The sequence below is a fragment of the Anthonomus grandis genome, chromosome 4 (genome assembly GCF_022605725.1).
Source record: "Anthonomus grandis grandis chromosome 4, icAntGran1.3, whole genome shotgun sequence".
NCBI classification, from domain to species: Eukaryota; Metazoa; Arthropoda; class Insecta; order Coleoptera; family Curculionidae; genus Anthonomus; species Anthonomus grandis.
In genome coordinates, this window is record NC_065549.1 from 9,049,304 (window position 1) to 9,065,994 (window position 16,691).

General features: G+C 29.7%; 2 protein-coding genes across 5 annotated transcripts; one reads left to right on the top strand and one right to left on the bottom strand.

The window, feature by feature from the left end:
• Window positions 1–2,487: 2,487 nt before the first annotated feature.
• On the bottom strand, window positions 2,488–10,538 carry LOC126735157 (methanethiol oxidase). Of its 2 annotated transcripts, none has more exons than XM_050439103.1 (11): window positions 10,376–10,538; window positions 9,380–9,531; window positions 9,136–9,324; window positions 4,079–4,238; window positions 3,833–4,027; window positions 3,674–3,776; window positions 3,521–3,615; window positions 3,350–3,466; window positions 3,009–3,162; window positions 2,771–2,956; window positions 2,488–2,717 (listed from the first exon to the last, which is right to left on the bottom strand). In XM_050439103.1, the coding sequence occupies exons 1-11, from the start codon at window positions 10,389–10,391 to the stop codon at window positions 2,663–2,665; spliced, it is 1,422 nt and encodes a 473-aa protein (XP_050295060.1). In that variant the 5' UTR covers window positions 10,392–10,538; the 3' UTR covers window positions 2,488–2,662. The 2 variants fall into 2 exon arrangements, with proteins under 2 accessions (XP_050295060.1, XP_050295059.1); XM_050439102.1 differs by lacking the exon at window positions 10,376–10,538 and adding an exon at window positions 9,603–9,757.
• A 2,026-nt stretch (window positions 10,539–12,564) lies between these two features.
• Window positions 12,565–16,606, top strand: LOC126735165 (phosphatidylinositol N-acetylglucosaminyltransferase subunit P-like). 3 transcript variants are annotated; one of them, XM_050439114.1, is made up of 4 exons: window positions 12,585–12,644; window positions 13,180–13,284; window positions 13,340–13,703; window positions 16,131–16,606. In XM_050439114.1, exons 3-4 carry the CDS (start codon window positions 13,511–13,513, stop codon window positions 16,406–16,408), a joined length of 471 nt encoding a protein of 156 aa, XP_050295071.1. In that variant the 5' UTR covers window positions 12,585–12,644; window positions 13,180–13,284; window positions 13,340–13,510; the 3' UTR covers window positions 16,409–16,606. The 3 variants fall into 3 exon arrangements, with proteins under 3 accessions (XP_050295072.1, XP_050295071.1, XP_050295073.1); XM_050439115.1 differs by lacking the exon at window positions 13,180–13,284 and having other exon boundaries at window positions 12,565–12,644; XM_050439116.1 differs by lacking the exons at window positions 12,585–12,644; window positions 16,131–16,606 and adding an exon at window positions 12,690–13,083 and having other exon boundaries at window positions 13,156–13,284; window positions 13,340–13,619.
• The last annotated feature ends 85 nt before the right edge of the window (window positions 16,607–16,691 follow it).

The window sequence follows — 16,691 nt, forward strand, 5'->3', positions numbered from 1 at the left end:
TTGTCTTAACAGAAGCTTACAATGCTTAGGTAAAACTTTGTATCTACGGTCCAATTTTTTTAAATACTTTAAATATATATATGTAAGAAAGTGTTTTATACTATTGCGAAATTGAGTAAATAATTTGAGACATCAAATAACGGACGCATTTACCTTACGTCGGCTATTTACTTTACGTCCTTTTAAAATATTTTTTGTTTTAGTAATCTGGATTTGGATTTCCTCAGCGTCTTTTTTTCAGTTTTTCACTACAGGTAGTTTACATAAAAAACGTGTTCTAGCTCATCCACCATTTATTATACTTTTGGAAATTCTGAACGTCATATTTTCCGTTTACCAGTAACTTTGACTATAATTTTCACTGGCTATTTTTACGAAAAATGATTTAATTTTAAAAGTTTCCAAGAAAATTGTAAGAATGACACTTGCCTCAAAAGAACGTTAGAAAACTGGTGGAGGAGCCAGAATAAACTAGTCCCTCGTTCCTGCGCCATTTCTTTTATGGCCTTTCAGGACAAATCGTAGGATGAATCTTTAGGACAAAGTTCAATTTTACAGCTTTATCCTTACTCCTCCGCCAGTTTTTTTACGCTCCTTTAGGATCAATTTCAAGTGTAACTTTATTCTTGCTCCACTATTTATTTTATATTCTTCCTGGCTCCTTCACCATTTTTTAACATTCCTTTGCGACAAATGTCATGTTTACAATTTTCTTTTCAAAAAAATTCATTTTTTTGATCAGAGCCGTTTCGTTATTTAGATTTAATTAATAAAACTTTTCCTGTTCCTCCATCATTGACTTGATAAAGTCTTTTTTTGATAAATTTTAATTTCCCAACTTTTTCCTTGTTTCTTTGCCAGTTTTTTACGCTCCTTTAAGACAAATTTGGTTTTTACATCTTTATCCCTGCTCCTCTGCTATTTATTTTATAGTCTTTCTGGCTCCTCCGCCACTTTTTTATGATTATTGAGAAAATTTCAATTATACATTTTTTGCTTGCTTTTTTCTTCCTCCTATGCTATTTATTTCCTAGGATAAATCATACTTTTTCAATTTTATTCTGGCTCCTCCACCAGTTTTCTAACGTTCTTTTGAGGCAAGTGTCATTCTTACAATTTTCTTGGAAACTTTTCAAAAAAAATGTTTTTTTTTTGACCAGAGAAGATCTGTCCTCTAAATCTTATTAATAAATCTATTCTTGCTCCTCCACCATTTACTTGACGTTTTTTTTTGATAAATTTTCATTTTACAACTATATTCTTGGTCCTGTGCCATTTATATCATGGTCTTTTAGAACAAACCATAATTTTACCACTTTTCTTGGCTCTTCTGCCAGTCTTTTCACGCTCCTTTAGTACAAATTTCAATTTAACAACTTTATCTTTGCTCCTTCGCCAAATTTTTAACATTCTTTTAAGAGAACTTTCCAGCTTTTTTCCTTGCTCCTCCACCATTTATTTAAGAACGTTTTAAGAAAAATTCTTCACAAAAAGTGATTTTTTTCAAACAACTATTTTTACTACAAAAGCTGGACGCCTTAAACTTAGTTTACTTTAACAGAAAATTTAAAAAATAAAATAATTTTATAAAAATTGATACTTTTAAAGGTTATGAACCCACGACTAAGAAAGAAAGAAACGATTATATAACTAATATTTTCTTATAACTAACTTCTATTATTCCAAGTTCCATTGTTTTTCATTCAAGAAATTTAAGATGGCTCCAAATATCCGCTATTTTAAAAACCTTTATTTAATGCGCTCTCATTAAATGTTTATAGGATTTTAAACAACCAAGAAAAATGTGATATCAGAATTAAGTAGGTTAAATAAGTGTAACTATTGTACGTAGATCGTAATTAAGTTTGGCTTCTTGTGACAAAATTATTGTAGTTTGTGAGTATAATATAATAATTTATCTAATTCAGTATTTTATTTATTTACTAAGTTTCTAGGACTGGAAAACATCTTCATTTTCTATTTTAAAAAACTACCAAGAAGATTTCTTTTTTGTGTCTCCTTAGGTGCAAACTTTCTTATTTTAAACAATATATTTTCGAAAATCTACAAAAACGCAATGACTATAATCTAACTGAATATTCTCGCAAGATCTTTATTGAATAAGTATCACTCCTCGATAAAGAACATACTTATATAGATTAACAGAACATTTAATCGGCTATAATTACAATTTTAAATATGAAGGTATAAGTAGTAAATAGTGGCTTAAATATCCTTCCAGTTTTATTCTCGACATATTGTCAGAAGAAAAATGATATTCTGGTCTAAGACTATTTTTAAATATAGTTTTTTACATATATAATATTTTTACATACATAATATTTTTAAATATAGTTTTTATACCAAGAATATTCCTTGTACCAGAACATTTTGTCATTTTGCATACCTAAATTGCTGCCATAAACGATTACCTGAATGTGAAAGATTATGACTTTCCTGCGTTCAACCTAGAAATATGCGACAGTGTTGAATTTGCAAAAATTTGAAGTAATATATTATATAAGATATATTAAAAAAATACATTTTTTATACGTAAAAAGGGGTCTTATAGTAAGATAAAAAAATGACAATGTTGTATAAATCATATATACATAGTGTTATATTTTATATTCATTGTGTTGAATGATCCAATGAAGACCATTCAATTTTCTTCATTAGCCAGCCAAATGTCTGAGGTACAGTCTCCACCAGGATACCTAAGAAGAATAATTAACAATAAAAAATGTATATAAATTAGAATAAATCCCACCTCATCTCATGCGGAAGTAAAGGACCATCAGACCCTTCGGAAAAATCTACCAAAAAGTTCTCGTCCAACTTCATACCACCATTTTCCACATCGATATCGAGTTTCACTATTCGGCCTCCCTCTTTAATCGTTTCAGGGTAGATTTCTTTATCCCATGGCGAAAATAGGCTGGTGCTCACATACAACCTGAAAAAAACATTGAAAAATATCGGAAAACCTTAACTTACATTTCTTTCACCTTTTTCCATCTAGGGACAGTTGCAACATTTGAGGACCGCCATAAAACCGTTTATTTTTTATGTATACCGGTTTGGGTTGTTCAGTTAACTCCTCGTCTTCTAAAACTTTCACTCCGGAGTCACTTACTATCTTACCTCCTAAGAATATTTGACCTAAAGGGCAAGAGAATTATTTATTTATTGTAAATCCTTACAAACCCTTCCCAAGTCCTTTTAAAAATATTCCCTTTTTTCATAATAATCTGAAGGTATCTTATGATGTATACAGAAAACTAAAACATTTCTAGTCAAATCACGGAATATCAATGAAAAACATTGGTAGATTGTGAAATACACTTACCGGTCAATTTAGGGTTGGCTCTGTCAGTAATATCATACTGCCTAACATCCCCATGTAACCAATTTGAGAAGTAGAGGAAACGATCGTCCAGTGATATCAAAATATCACTTATTAACCCTAAATTTGTTTTCATTTACTAACGTTTTATCAGCAAAATCTAAAAGTACTTACCACCCATGTGTGATGAAACCCATCCGGAAACTTTTTTTTGCGGAACCTTGATGACATTATCAGCAGCCCATGTACCATCTTCTTTCTTATAAAACCTAAATTATTCCAAAAAAGTTGATATTTTGTACCCGGTATTGACCAAATAGGATCTACCTGAAAATGCTGGAGCCCATGGCACATCCAACGTAACCCTGGGCCTCCTTGGGATTATGTAAGAAGCGTACTTCCAGTGGAATTGCTCCCTCTTTTCCTAAATCTGTTAACCAATCATAACTAAACATTAACTTACTAATTATTGTTGAATTTGTTTACCAACTGTTTGTATCAACTCTCTTTTACTCCAGGAATAAAAGTTTAAACTCTGACCGGTCGAACCGGGCTCCGAGGCGCTAAATCCTTTCTTCCAAACCCTCGGGGCACCCCATTCAGATGACACCATCACGTCATGGTACGGTTGATACCAGAAGTCATAGTTAAACTTAGCTCCTTCACCCTGAACCCACGTGCCTATGGAAAAATTTGTATATTATTCAATTTTTTGTAATTTTTTCTTAGCACCTTTTACTGTAAAATTCGTGGAGTCAACTAAAACAAATTCACTTTTAGCGTTTCCGTCTATGTCCCCCATGGCTGAGATCATGATATCTCCAGAAGCTAAGCAGTGGGTTGTGTGTAGTGCTGTACAGTTGGTTTTGTTTACTTCAGAAGCCTCTATTACCTATAAAATTATTGTATTTGTAGGTAATATTATTCTTGTAGTGTTACTGTAGTATTAATGTAGTATTATTCTTGGAAAAACCACTGTCAATACACCTACAGGCACACACAATTCTTCTAATTAAATATAGAAGAATCGTGATATTTATTTGTTATGTTAGTCGCCTCAGTATGTTATTGTTTGTTTTTTTTTGTTTCGTATTTTAGTTGTACCTGAAGGTGTTTTTTTTAATAACTTTCAAATTTACGATAAGACATTTTAATTATATTTAAAAAATAGAGATAGTTATGATTATTATAGTTATTACAGAGATATAAATTGTTTGGTTTTGAAAGAGCTCCTATAAATACAAAGTTCAAAAATTCTTTTTGTGATATAGTTAGGCTTACAAAAATATAAAAGATGTCCAAAGTGATCCAAATTGTTGTTACATGTGTATATGGTACCTAAAACTTTTGTCCAAGGAGTGAAAGTTTAAAATAATCCAACTCTCTTAACCACAATCAATTTTGTTTTTTTACAGACATCTAGGAGTACATTGGAGCTTCCTGGAGTAAGTTGGAGTAACCTAAGTTGATTTTTATAAACACTGTTAGAGCATCTTGTAGTACTTTAAAATTAACCGGGTTTCTGGAATAAAATAAATAATTTTCCCCCTTGAAGACATCTTAAAGCATTTGGATCTATAAATTTTCCTAACATATCCTTCAACTTTTGTTACTTCAAATTGGTCTTAAAATTTGACTGTAGACATTTGTAAGTAGTTTGATCTCCTAAGGGTGGCCTGAAGAAACTGGGAAGGTTAGAAAAAGTGTGGATCAAGATAAATAGATCTTTTTTCTACAGACTTATAGATAAAATAGGAAAGGATCATATAATTTTTTGTGATAAAAAATTTAAAATTTGATTTTAAGTTATTTGGAAGAAAAGGTACCATGGAACAAAAATTGAGGTTCAATGTACTCTTAAAATTTGACTTTAGGTATTCGAAAGTAGTTCAAAACTCCTTAGGATACACTGGAGCAACCCAAGTTTCTGAATCAAGATAAAAATATATATTGCTTACAGGCATTTAAGAGAGCATGGAGTGAACCAAATGTCTGAAACAGGAAAAAATTATATTTTTTTTGAGGCATTAAGAAATAATTTAGAGTAATTATAGAATAATTTATACTATTTGCTCTAAATTATTTTATGAACTTGATTTCCTAAGTAGCTTGGATAATCTTGAGCTAGAACATATTTACTTAAATTTCTGGATCCTATAGAGCATCCCAAGATTGAAAATCAAGAGAAATAAATTTTATTTACGGGCATTTGGAGTATTCTGGAGTAATCCCAGTGAAACAAGATAAAAACATATTTTATTTATGGACATTTGCGGATAATTTAAATCATTTTAAAGCAATTGCGTATTTCCCAACTTCCATTAAGTTGTCAGCCAGATTTCTGGAATAGGATAATTAACTCACTAAAAGGCATCTTGAAGCATTAGGATCTATAAGTTTTCGTAACAAATCCTTTAACATTTTGTTATATCTAATGGCTCTTAAAATTTGACTTTATGCATTTAAAAGTAGTTTAGATGGCCTTAGGGTAGATGGGAGCAACCCAAGGTTGGGTAACCCAAGTGACCATAATAGAATGCATCATATTTTATTGAAAGTCATTTAATGACAACTTTATAAGTACCAAAGACCTGTAATATATATAGTTATTCCAGAAATTTGCATGAGATCCGATTAGGAAGTAGCCTAGAGCAACTTGAACTAAGATAGATGTATAAAGATTTCTGGTTCAAAATAAATAAATATTTCACTCTGGAATAAGCCAGGTGTCTTTTAGAGCAATGGCATAAAATTCAAATTCCTGTAATAAAACTGAACGGTCTTTACTTTAAATTGAATTAGATATTTGATTTAAAGTTATTTGGAAGAAGGGGTGGAGTCTCACGTAGAACAAAGTAATTTCAATTTTTGTAACAAGTTTTACACCTCTATTCCATCATTTTACTGAGTGGCAAGCATTTTTGCACAACTTTAATAGAGAATTTTCAATTATTGTCCCTACCGAATTATTTATCATAAAACACTTCAATTTACTGCAGATACCAGGCTAAGACTTGACTAATTATATGACGGAGGAAATATTAATAACCATGACGGTACAGTTATTTACATAAAAAGTGATTTAAAATACGCATTTGAAATACTAGGCCTTAAAGTATTTAAAATGATATATGTTAAAATATCATTAGCAAAAATTTTATTAAACTGCTGCACACACTTTTTATTAAATATTATAATAATTTAAAAAAGTATGATACCTGTGGTTATATGGAAGAGTATAGGAATATTCTTAGTGAACATGAATTTATATCAGCTATTAACGGAATTACCCGTCCAGAAAGTCAATTATCATTAAGCATTGATCATTTTTTTGTCGAATCAAAACTGTCGCTAAATTATTTTAAATCCTTTAACCGGTTATAGCTGAACTGGCTTCGTAATGGAGACATCGTCCTATTTATCATAATGGCTTATTTATTGTAAATTGTTAATTAAGTTTTTTATTTTAATATTAAATAAATTTATTTTGTATTAAAAATTGTTCACTTTCCAGTTATTCTTAAGGTCTCATTAAAGACCTCCTTATATAAGGATAAACTTGGAAAATGTAAGAAAAAAATAATCTATACTAAACTAAACTAAGAAATCTGCTTAATGACGAGGATTGGAGTGTTGTTTTAGACGCACTGGATGTGGATATTGGAACAGTTCAATTTATCTCATGCCTAAAAAAATTTCTTCTTATTTCTTTCTTCTGTAAGGATCTACAATCGGAAAAATGTAAATAAGAATCTATGGATTTTGATCTTTTAAAATTAATACATACGAAGTACAAGTTATATTTTAGTATGATAAAGTGTCCAGAACCCAAGTCACAATTTAAAGTTTCCTGTAATAAGCTGAATAGATTTCTCGATCAGGCTTACATCAACTTACATCAAATATTACAAAATAAAAAATGAAGAAAAATATGAATAGGTCAAATATTCTCTGGAAAAATGTTAAGCAAATTTTAACCGTATTAATAAAACTGTTTTAGCAGATAAAGTAATTGATAAAAAAAAGAGATAGCAGTTTGCAATTGTTATTCACTTTGCAATTATTGAAAAAGAGATGACGAATAAAATACCACCGTATAATGAACCAAAAAAACCATAAAATTCAAATTCCCTATTCCTTGAGCCGACTTCCGGGAGAGAAGTTATTTAAATTATCACCTTTTTGAAGAGTGGAAAAGAGAAGACTTAAAAGTCTGATACTCTGAAACAATTTGTTTCTTGCTAAATCCCTTAAATATTTAACAAACAAATCCCTTTCTAAAGGCAACATTCCACAGGTTTATAAAAAAGCCCTAATTAGACCACTTCATAGGGATGGGTGAGAATGTGCAGTCATGAGTTATAGGCCAATGAAGCCTATTAAAGGCTATATTAGGTACTATAAGTAATATATTTAAAAAAATAAATAATAGTATAAATATGCTTGGATACATTTTTAACAAAATTCAAAATTTTATCAAAAAACATTATGCATTCAGGGAGGGTATATCTACGGAAGATGCTTTGGCAAATTTAACAGGAATCTTGTAATCTTCGGTGGACAAGGGCGAAAAGATTCTCTGTGTTTTTCTAGACTTGGCCAAAGCATTTGATACGGTCCTTTAAAACTATTAAGAAGCTATTTATCAGTTTTACATTGGTGGTGTTACAAATTGCGAAGTACCAGTCATATTGTTTAATCTATAGATTAATTTTATTTCCAATCTTCAATCCTCTGGTGAAATAACATGTTTCACGAATGACTCTGTCGATATCTACAAGGAAACCAGTTAAGAATTTGTGGAAAAAATTAGAATATGACCTGATCAACGTTTTCAAGTCGTTTAATATTCAAAAACTTAACTAATACTAAACTACTAATACTAAAAAACTAAACTATTAATTTTGAGAAAATATTTTTTGTGCCACTTGGATGCTACCCTGATTCTCTTACCGTTATTCTTCCTGATAAATCTACTACCAGTATGTACATGTTCTAATTATTTAAATCTCAAGCAGATTAATAGTAGGTATACCCACTAGTTTTGGTTTGAATGATTTTTTTAGACATATTTTTTCCCTGAAATAATAAGGCTACAGCCATGCTAGCGAGAACTTACTTAAGGTCACTGAACATCTGTTAGCATATATTTATTACTATGACTGGACAAATTGTGATTATAATGCAATTAATAATTATTTGGCAAGCATGCCTTGAGATAGTTCTGACCACCAGTGCAATATTAATAAATGCCTGAAAAACTTGTAAAATATTTTGTATTTAGGCAGTGAACTATTTGTTGCAATAAAGCATTTTAAATTAATTAATTTTTTTTACAACATCTTGTCATTAAAAACAGGATAGCACACTTAAAATATAAACAACGTAACCCCTATTTTGACAAATATTAGTACCTACTTTGACCGGCATACTTCCAAGACTTTATCAATTGTTTATTGTACAATATCATTATCAACTTAAAAATTGTTATTTAAATGTAATTTAGCATTAAAATATCGAATTAGATTAGTACTTCTTTCTTCTTATCGTTATTAGAGTAAAAAGTTTGATATTACCAAATTAAGATCTTTGTTTAAACTTTTTTATTTAAAAAACTACTTTGTATATTCATAAACCCATGACAGTGTAAACCTTTTGTGGGTCATTTGTTTATTCAGACATTTTATTTTTAACTTTATTTTACTGCATTTTGTTAACTAAGTCTGGAATGTAATAATAATACTGCGTTTATTATAGGATATCCTATGAGAAACGTCTATGGTATTCACCTTGTACATAAATGGAGCTTTTGGATTTTTTCCAACATCCACAACGAAAATCCTATTCGAAAGTAAGGCAGGCAAAATTAATTTGTCCCTTTTGGCACATCCGGTTTTGCCATGACAACTGGAGCAAATGTTCCAACCGCTGTGGTGAAGTTCGTCGTTCGGTCTGCCTGTTCTTAGCCGGTGAATGACCTAAACAATCAAAGAAATTCAGTATAAGATCCAGAAATATTTTTACAAATTTTACTTGGCAATATGTAGGAGATTCTGGATCTACGTCAACTGTGGCGAGTACATCACTTTTGCCACGGGTTTGATCCGGTTGTACGCATGCTGTGTATAAAAGTTTTTCTCTTGGGCCATTTTTCATTGCGTCCAAGGGAGACGCGTATCCAGGACCTAAAAATGTAAGAGATATTGTCTTCTCAATGAAAATTTCCCAAAGTGGTCCAAAATTAGCCTATACTCACCCTTTGAACACTTTGTAAAATCAGTCATTTTTATCAGATCCGCATTGGGTTTTTTCTTATGTGATGCAGTTAATTTATTAAAAGCCCCAATATAAGAATAAAACATAATTACACAATACACGTTTTATACGAGAAAAAAAGTTAATAAAATTAAAAATATCATCAATTTATTTGTTTTTGTTTATCACGTGTCACTTGTTGATCCGTAAAAGTCTTGAGTGTTTTCGAAATCAAAAGAAATTTATTATTTATCTTATCTGCCACATATACTCATAAGAGCATTTATTCTTATTATTTATACTGTTAAATATTTGACAGTATATATAGTTATTAATAAAAATATTTAAATTGCCGCATGTTAGTTTTTGAAAAATTTACTGAAGAAGGCGTATTTTTTCAATAATTTTTATGTTGTAGTTTTTTATTATAATCATGCAAGGGCGCAAAATTGGCAATTAGGCACTTTTTCTTATACAATATCCTGTATATTATATCCCTAATCAATATTATATAAATGAAAAATAACTATATACTAAGCATATAATTTATTTTATTATGTTTTTGTGTAAAATTTCATTTAATAAGCTCTTCCAAGTCCATAAGGGTTTAAAAATATTTTCTATTTATCCAGTAAATTCAAATATGTACAAACTTAATGATTCAATTCAAAAGTTATTTAAATCAATTGTAAATACCAAAATTTTCCATTATATAGGTACCTTAGCTATACCTAATTAATATAAAAATATATTAATATATATAGATATATTTACCATTGTTGCAATGCATATTGGCTTCTCTTATCACAATAAAACCACAAAACCTTTTTTAATAAGAAGAAATGCCGACGTAAAGATCCACAAAACAACAATAAAGATTTGGTAAAAACAAATGTATTAACTCTGGCGTCAATTATATCTTTTTAATGAATCGGTTGCCGTCATATGATATTTAATTTTGAATGTTTGTACAGCTGTTATTTAATTGTACAACAAATATTTAGTACAGTTATAAGGATTTTTTGGCCGAAAAACGTGCAGTTTTTATGGACTTACCATTTAAAACTCGTAAATATTTCAAACTAGTAAATTAGACAATGTACTAAATAAAGTTCAATACTCTCACGAATCATAGCCTAGTGTGATAACTATTTCTTTCTATACCAGCAACTGATGGAAAAATATATTCTTTATAGCTTAATCCTTTCACAAGACTTATAAATCATTGTTTGGATAAATATTTTTATCATTTCTAAGTAGAAGCAAAATTCACTCGTCAAAGTTTGACAATCACTGTTGAGATAAGTTTAAAATTATAAGATAAGTATATGATTTTCCACCAACCTTAAAAACCACATCTCAGAAAAATAATCTATCATTAATATATGGAAAAGAAAATGGTTTACTGGTTATAGTTTACCAAATATTTTAAAATCATTGCTGATAAAAATATTTTAACGTTGCAAGCAGAGTACAGGAAGAAGAAAAAACATTTGTTACTTATAGTTTAAGTATCGTTAAATTCGTGAAAGCACTGTGAAGATAAAGATTTAATTCTTTCCAGATATGATTTGTCCAAGTGTTTAAAATCATTACAAAGCAAACAACAAGAATAATTTTTCATGAAATCTATGAGTAACTGCTAAGATAAGTAGTTTATCTTATTAAAAGCAACAAGGATCTTCTTATATGATTAATGAACCATTAAAAATACCGATGAAATAAATATTTTATCACATTTATAGGGGATTTACTCCTTATATACTTTGTAGCGGTGAGTAACATAATAAAAATTACCTTATTTTTTAATTCGTTGAAGGTCTCTTTAAGCTACTTAAACTTTTAGCTACTTAAAGCAAATTACTCCTTAGTTGGCTTCTCTGGCCTCCTTGGTTGATGTATTGGGTGAGAAAGGATTGGTACTACCCTTCTCTGCTATATGTAAGTAATTTTATATAGGAAAAACTCTCAGGAAAATGTTCAATTTTTAATGTGTCGCACTATATATTATTACATATTCAGATTCCATGTGAAACTTCAAGAAATCTGATTGGTCACGTGGTTCATTACTTTGGTTAAATGGTTGTCGATTTATAAGCAGTTAGAAGTAAGGTTAAATGTCAAGAAATTATAATTTTTGACATTATTTAAGGGTTGTAGTAGTGGTTTTATGAAGGGTATTTAAAGAGGAATCGACGTTGGTATTGGAAAAGGAAAATTTGCACAAGATTATAGATATCAAAAAAAAATTGAAAGTATTGGATTTTGTCATTTTTTTATGAAAAAATCAGATTTTCATTAATTTTCTTAAAATAATTAAATTTCCAGGTATTTTTTTCTGGAAAAATTTGGAAAATTTTAGGTTTTTATTTTTACAAAATTTAGAATTTAACTAACAACATCTTTCAGAAAATTAAAACTTTGAAATAATATTTAAACCAATTACAATTTCAAAAATTTACAAATTTTTAAGCTATTTAAAGGCGTCAATTTCGAAAACTTGTTACGAAATCTCAATAATTTTCAACTTTGTCTTGAAATTTTGAAAATTTGTCAGAAAATGTTAAAAATTCAACGATTTCCAGCAAAGTCTCAATTTTGAAAATCTTTTAGGAAATTTAAAAATTCAATGAATTTGTGAGCAAATTCGAAAAAAACTTTCAATTTCAATATTTTTTTTAAATTAAAAATTCAAGCAAGAAGAAACGCTGACGTAAAGATCCACAAAACAACAATAAAGATTTGGTAAAAACACATTAACTCTGGCGTCAATTATATCTTTATAGTCTATTATAGTTTTTTATGGACTAACCAGTAGATACAATACAGTTCCAATTAATTATTAAAAAACATGTAAACGTTTTAGACTCTTAAGTTAGACAATGTACTAAACAAAGTACATTACTCTCACGAATCATAACCCAGTTAGAAATTTAATGACCAGATTCAAATTTCATTATCGCTTTCTCTCGGTGGGATCACAAAGTTAGATATAGCCGCATGGAAACCTGTTTAACGTTTACTTATATACAATTTTTGTGCGGTATGTAATATAAAAAAACATTGTTTTAAATATAAAGTTGATATAATCTCTTTTTTTCTTTTTTTGCGTTGATTTTTCGACAGAAAAACAAACAAATTCCTATAAATTTAAGGGGCACCACAAAAAAAAAATAAATTTAAATTTGGCGCCATACGAGTTATTTAAATCTCCCGCCAATTAATGCATTGCCGTTTCCGTTGGATCCTATCATTTAATTCGCATTACTGCCGCAAGGGTTTCTGACGTTTAATCTGTTCTGTGACCATAACCGCACTTTTTGTTGGGTTAAGTTAAACAATACTAAGACAATTTAAATTATTTATATTTATTATTTTATGTTATCAACCGTTAAAAAATAGGCCATAGATAATATAAACCAACCTACATTCTCCTATAGATAAAGTGTTATCAATATCATGCAAGAAAAAAACCTAAAAATGTATCCTTTTTAAATAATACTTTATTAGTTTATAACTAATTAGGTGATACACCCCTTAACATTGCTTATTAGTGACCTAGAACTATGTCTTTCTAGCGAGAGAATTGCCCAAATAGTGTATGATGTTTTAAGGGTCGATGCTGAACCAAAACGCAGTGGGGTTGTGAAAGTTTTGACTGTAGAAAACAATGTACTTAAGGGGTTAGAAGCGACTATTTACCTGTATACTCTATTGCAATAAGTATTTCTATTTTAGAACTTTTACGGCAAACCAAGCAAGACAGTTGCGAGTGGCTATAAATAACTTCTTTGAGAAAGCAGACTTGGTGCTTGAAACCGTTCAGGTTATGGGACCTCCAGTTAGTGAGAAATACGATTACTACTACGAATAATACCTAGATGACGTTTTAAGATAGTAAATAGCAAAATGCCAGAGCATACACCAGCACCCACCCCAAGCCGGGCAGTTTATGGTTTTGTTATGTTTTTAAGTTTTAGGATTTTCTTTATTGTTTATCTCATATGGGCCCTAGTGCCTGAACAGTATTTTGAATTTTTTGGTATCGATTTTTTACCACAACGTCACTGGGCTGTGTCGATACCCATATATCTTGGAACTGGTAAGTATGTGTAGCATTTAGTTGAGTAAAAGTGGATTTTATATGTAGATTTATAGGAGCATTTTTCATTTATTGACGTTGGGATACCCAATTACATAGTTTAACAATATAATAACAATAATTTACAAGCTAATTTAAAGTTATCCATGATAAGTACCATAAGTAGTAATCAAAAAATAGAATAATAATTCTTTATAAGAAAGCAATAAAAAATCAAATTACAAAAATATATAAACTTGAATGGGTCAAACAATCAAAGTAATTGACCAATTGTTTCTGAAATAAATTCACCTACCATTCAAACACTTTAATGTTGCCATTTATGGCCAACCATTTATGGGAGAAAAGGAATATGAAACAATCTAGAATGATCTGAGAGAGATCTCTCAAAATCTCAGTTTATACAATCCAAGAAACTGCCACAATCTATATAACCATTAATTAACTTAGGTACTAACATCATACCCAACATATACCGAAGTAGCCAGATTCTACTCTCAATTAATGCTTAATCATGACTGGAAATAAACAAATCTAACCTGAATGCACAAAATATTAAATATGTAGGCCGAACTCTTTCCACTGACAAGTTGTGTTTCAAAAAAAAATGTGTACAATGCCTTAGAACAAACCAAATCATTTTTAATGATTTATTTGTAATTTCGTTTAGATGCTCATTGAAAGATACATTCTCTTGAAAAATGACCCTGAAATCTCTTACTTTGGTTACATATTTCAACTGTTCCCCATTAATAAGATAAGAAGTAGTATGTGACTCAACAAAACCCATGATCAACTTGATCGAAGGTCTTTGAAAAATTTTTATAAACAGAGTCTACTTGTTTAAAATCCTCCAAGGCATTGAAGCCTATTTTGATATAACATGACTGTTGGATATGGACTAAATATTGGCATAGCCACCACAATAATATTAAACTTATTGCTTGCTAGAAACCTGTTTCAGTAAGGAGGTTTATGGGAATAATTTGTATGGTTCATAAATTATGAAATGTTTGTAAACCAGCATATCTCCTGAGTTTCTTATTCAAAGGGGCACATGCATAATATAAACATAAAAATGTAGTACTTCAGCATCAAACCGAATTTCTTAAAGTCTTTTTGCTTTTTTGGTAGACTACAATAGTCCACCAAAAAAGACCTGCATGTTCTGTATGTTTTCTTTTCTAGATAATGTAAGGACAATTTTAGAAAGTAAAGATAGACATAGAATAGTGCGGCTGTGAAGAGGCTTATGCATATTTTTATAGTTTTTCTATTTGTTTATTATTTTCTATAGGTAGGTATATATTTTTATTTATTTATATGGTGGCTATGCATTTGAGGGAATTGAATTAAATTAGTTGAACTACTTTTTACAATCCAAATCATTATTTCAAATTTCATACATCAATGTAACATCCAACATAAACTAAATGTATTCAGAAAGAAATGTTTATAAGGATCAACTTAGTTTTTAGGAATATTTATTTTATTAGTCAGAATCAGAGTTTAAAACAGTACACAGAAATCCACGCATTCTTAAACTTTTACTATAAATTTGATTTTGATACGTACTAAAATCCAGTTTGTGATCAAAGATAAGATCATTCAGATAATTGATTTTATCAACATCCATCAAAATTGTATTCATTTTGTTCAATCAGAGAAAATTGGTTTTTCGATAGGTCTCTATTCGAGTATTAACAAAGGTGGGGTGACTGCGGCTGTTTTCTACGATTTATCAAAGATATTTGATTGCGTCAATCAATTGCTCCGGGGAAATTGAGAAAATGTTACTTTGTATAGTCTTTTAGGAAAAATCGGCAGAGATTTACATCACAAAATAAAGTGTATGTAACACGTAATACAACCTGTAAGTGATATCTTCTTTGTTACATATTTTTACTTTTGAGAATAACTTTTGTGCATCTTATTCTTTACTCTATATTTATAATCATATAATTTTCGCTTCTTATTAGGCATGTTATCTTATTATTCTGTTTAGTATACATATATATTATGTGTTTCTTACTGTAATATAGCTTTCTTCATGATAGTCCTGTTTATAATAATAAAGCATATTTGATTTGATTTGATCAATGTGTTGAAGGTCTAGAAAAGTAATTTTTTTAATAATATTTATTTAATTAATGCAGATTACCGTTAGTTAGATACTATTTGATCTGCAGGCCTGTTGTGCATAAGTTATTTCTTAATATATGATTTTTGACTATTCTATTCTTTATTTTTTACAATATCTTACAATCATATCATGTCGGTATGAAGGTGCTATGAACACTTTAAATTTGAATAAAGAGAGCGACCAATTAAACAATAAATTATCATTGTTGTTATTAAAACTCATATTCTTAACATCATCTTTGCTAATAAGAATAGAGTAACGATAACTTTTTCCTTTTTTTCCAGTATTTGTTATATTTGGGTTCGCCATCTATCCAGGTCTGGGTCTTCTGATAACGCCGGACATTGACGACATGAAGACCATAATGGATGACGTCGGCAGTAAAAAGAGAAAAAACGGACCATCGTTAAATGTTTCTCCTACAGAGGGCGAGTGTGCATGTAAAAATAAGGACGATTGCTGGAAGGAGTATTATGACTTACGTAGCGACGTTTCTCATAAACGAATTCCGGCCGTGAAGGATTTGTGTATGTGGGAGGTGTCTGAACATTTATACCTTTGAGTGGTTCAATTTAATTTAGATTTATATTTTTTGTTGGAGATGTTTTGGTGATGAATGTATGTAATAGATATCAAGGGTTTCCTGCCAAAAAGTCGTATTAATCAAAATATGGTTTTACACGACTTAATGAAAACGTTTCAAAAATTGTTAGATATATCATTTATCATCAAGAATAAATTTTCGTATGTATACGTTTTACATACTACTATTTATCTGACGAATTTGGTCAAAACAAGCCCTAAAAATGTGAACTTATTTATACGACTTTTTGGTTTAATTATTA

Coding starts and splice junctions, on each gene's coding strand:
- LOC126735157 (XM_050439102.1), bottom strand. CDS start 9,708: ATGTTTTATTCTTATATTGGGGCTTTTAATAAATTAACTGCATCACAT. Junction 3,467..3,520: donor GGTTTCATCACACATGGGTG/GTAAGTACTTTT, acceptor AAACAAATTTAG/GGTTAATAAGTGATATTTTG. Junction 2,957..3,008: donor CTGTCCCTAGATGGAAAAAG/GTGAAAGAAATG, acceptor TGTTTTTTTCAG/GTTGTATGTGAGCACCAGCC.
- LOC126735165 (XM_050439115.1), top strand. CDS start 13,511: ATGCCAGAGCATACACCAGCACCCACCCCAAGCCGGGCAGTTTATGGT. Junction 13,704..16,130: donor ACCCATATATCTTGGAACTG/GTAAGTATGTGT, acceptor CTTTTTTTCCAG/TATTTGTTATATTTGGGTTC.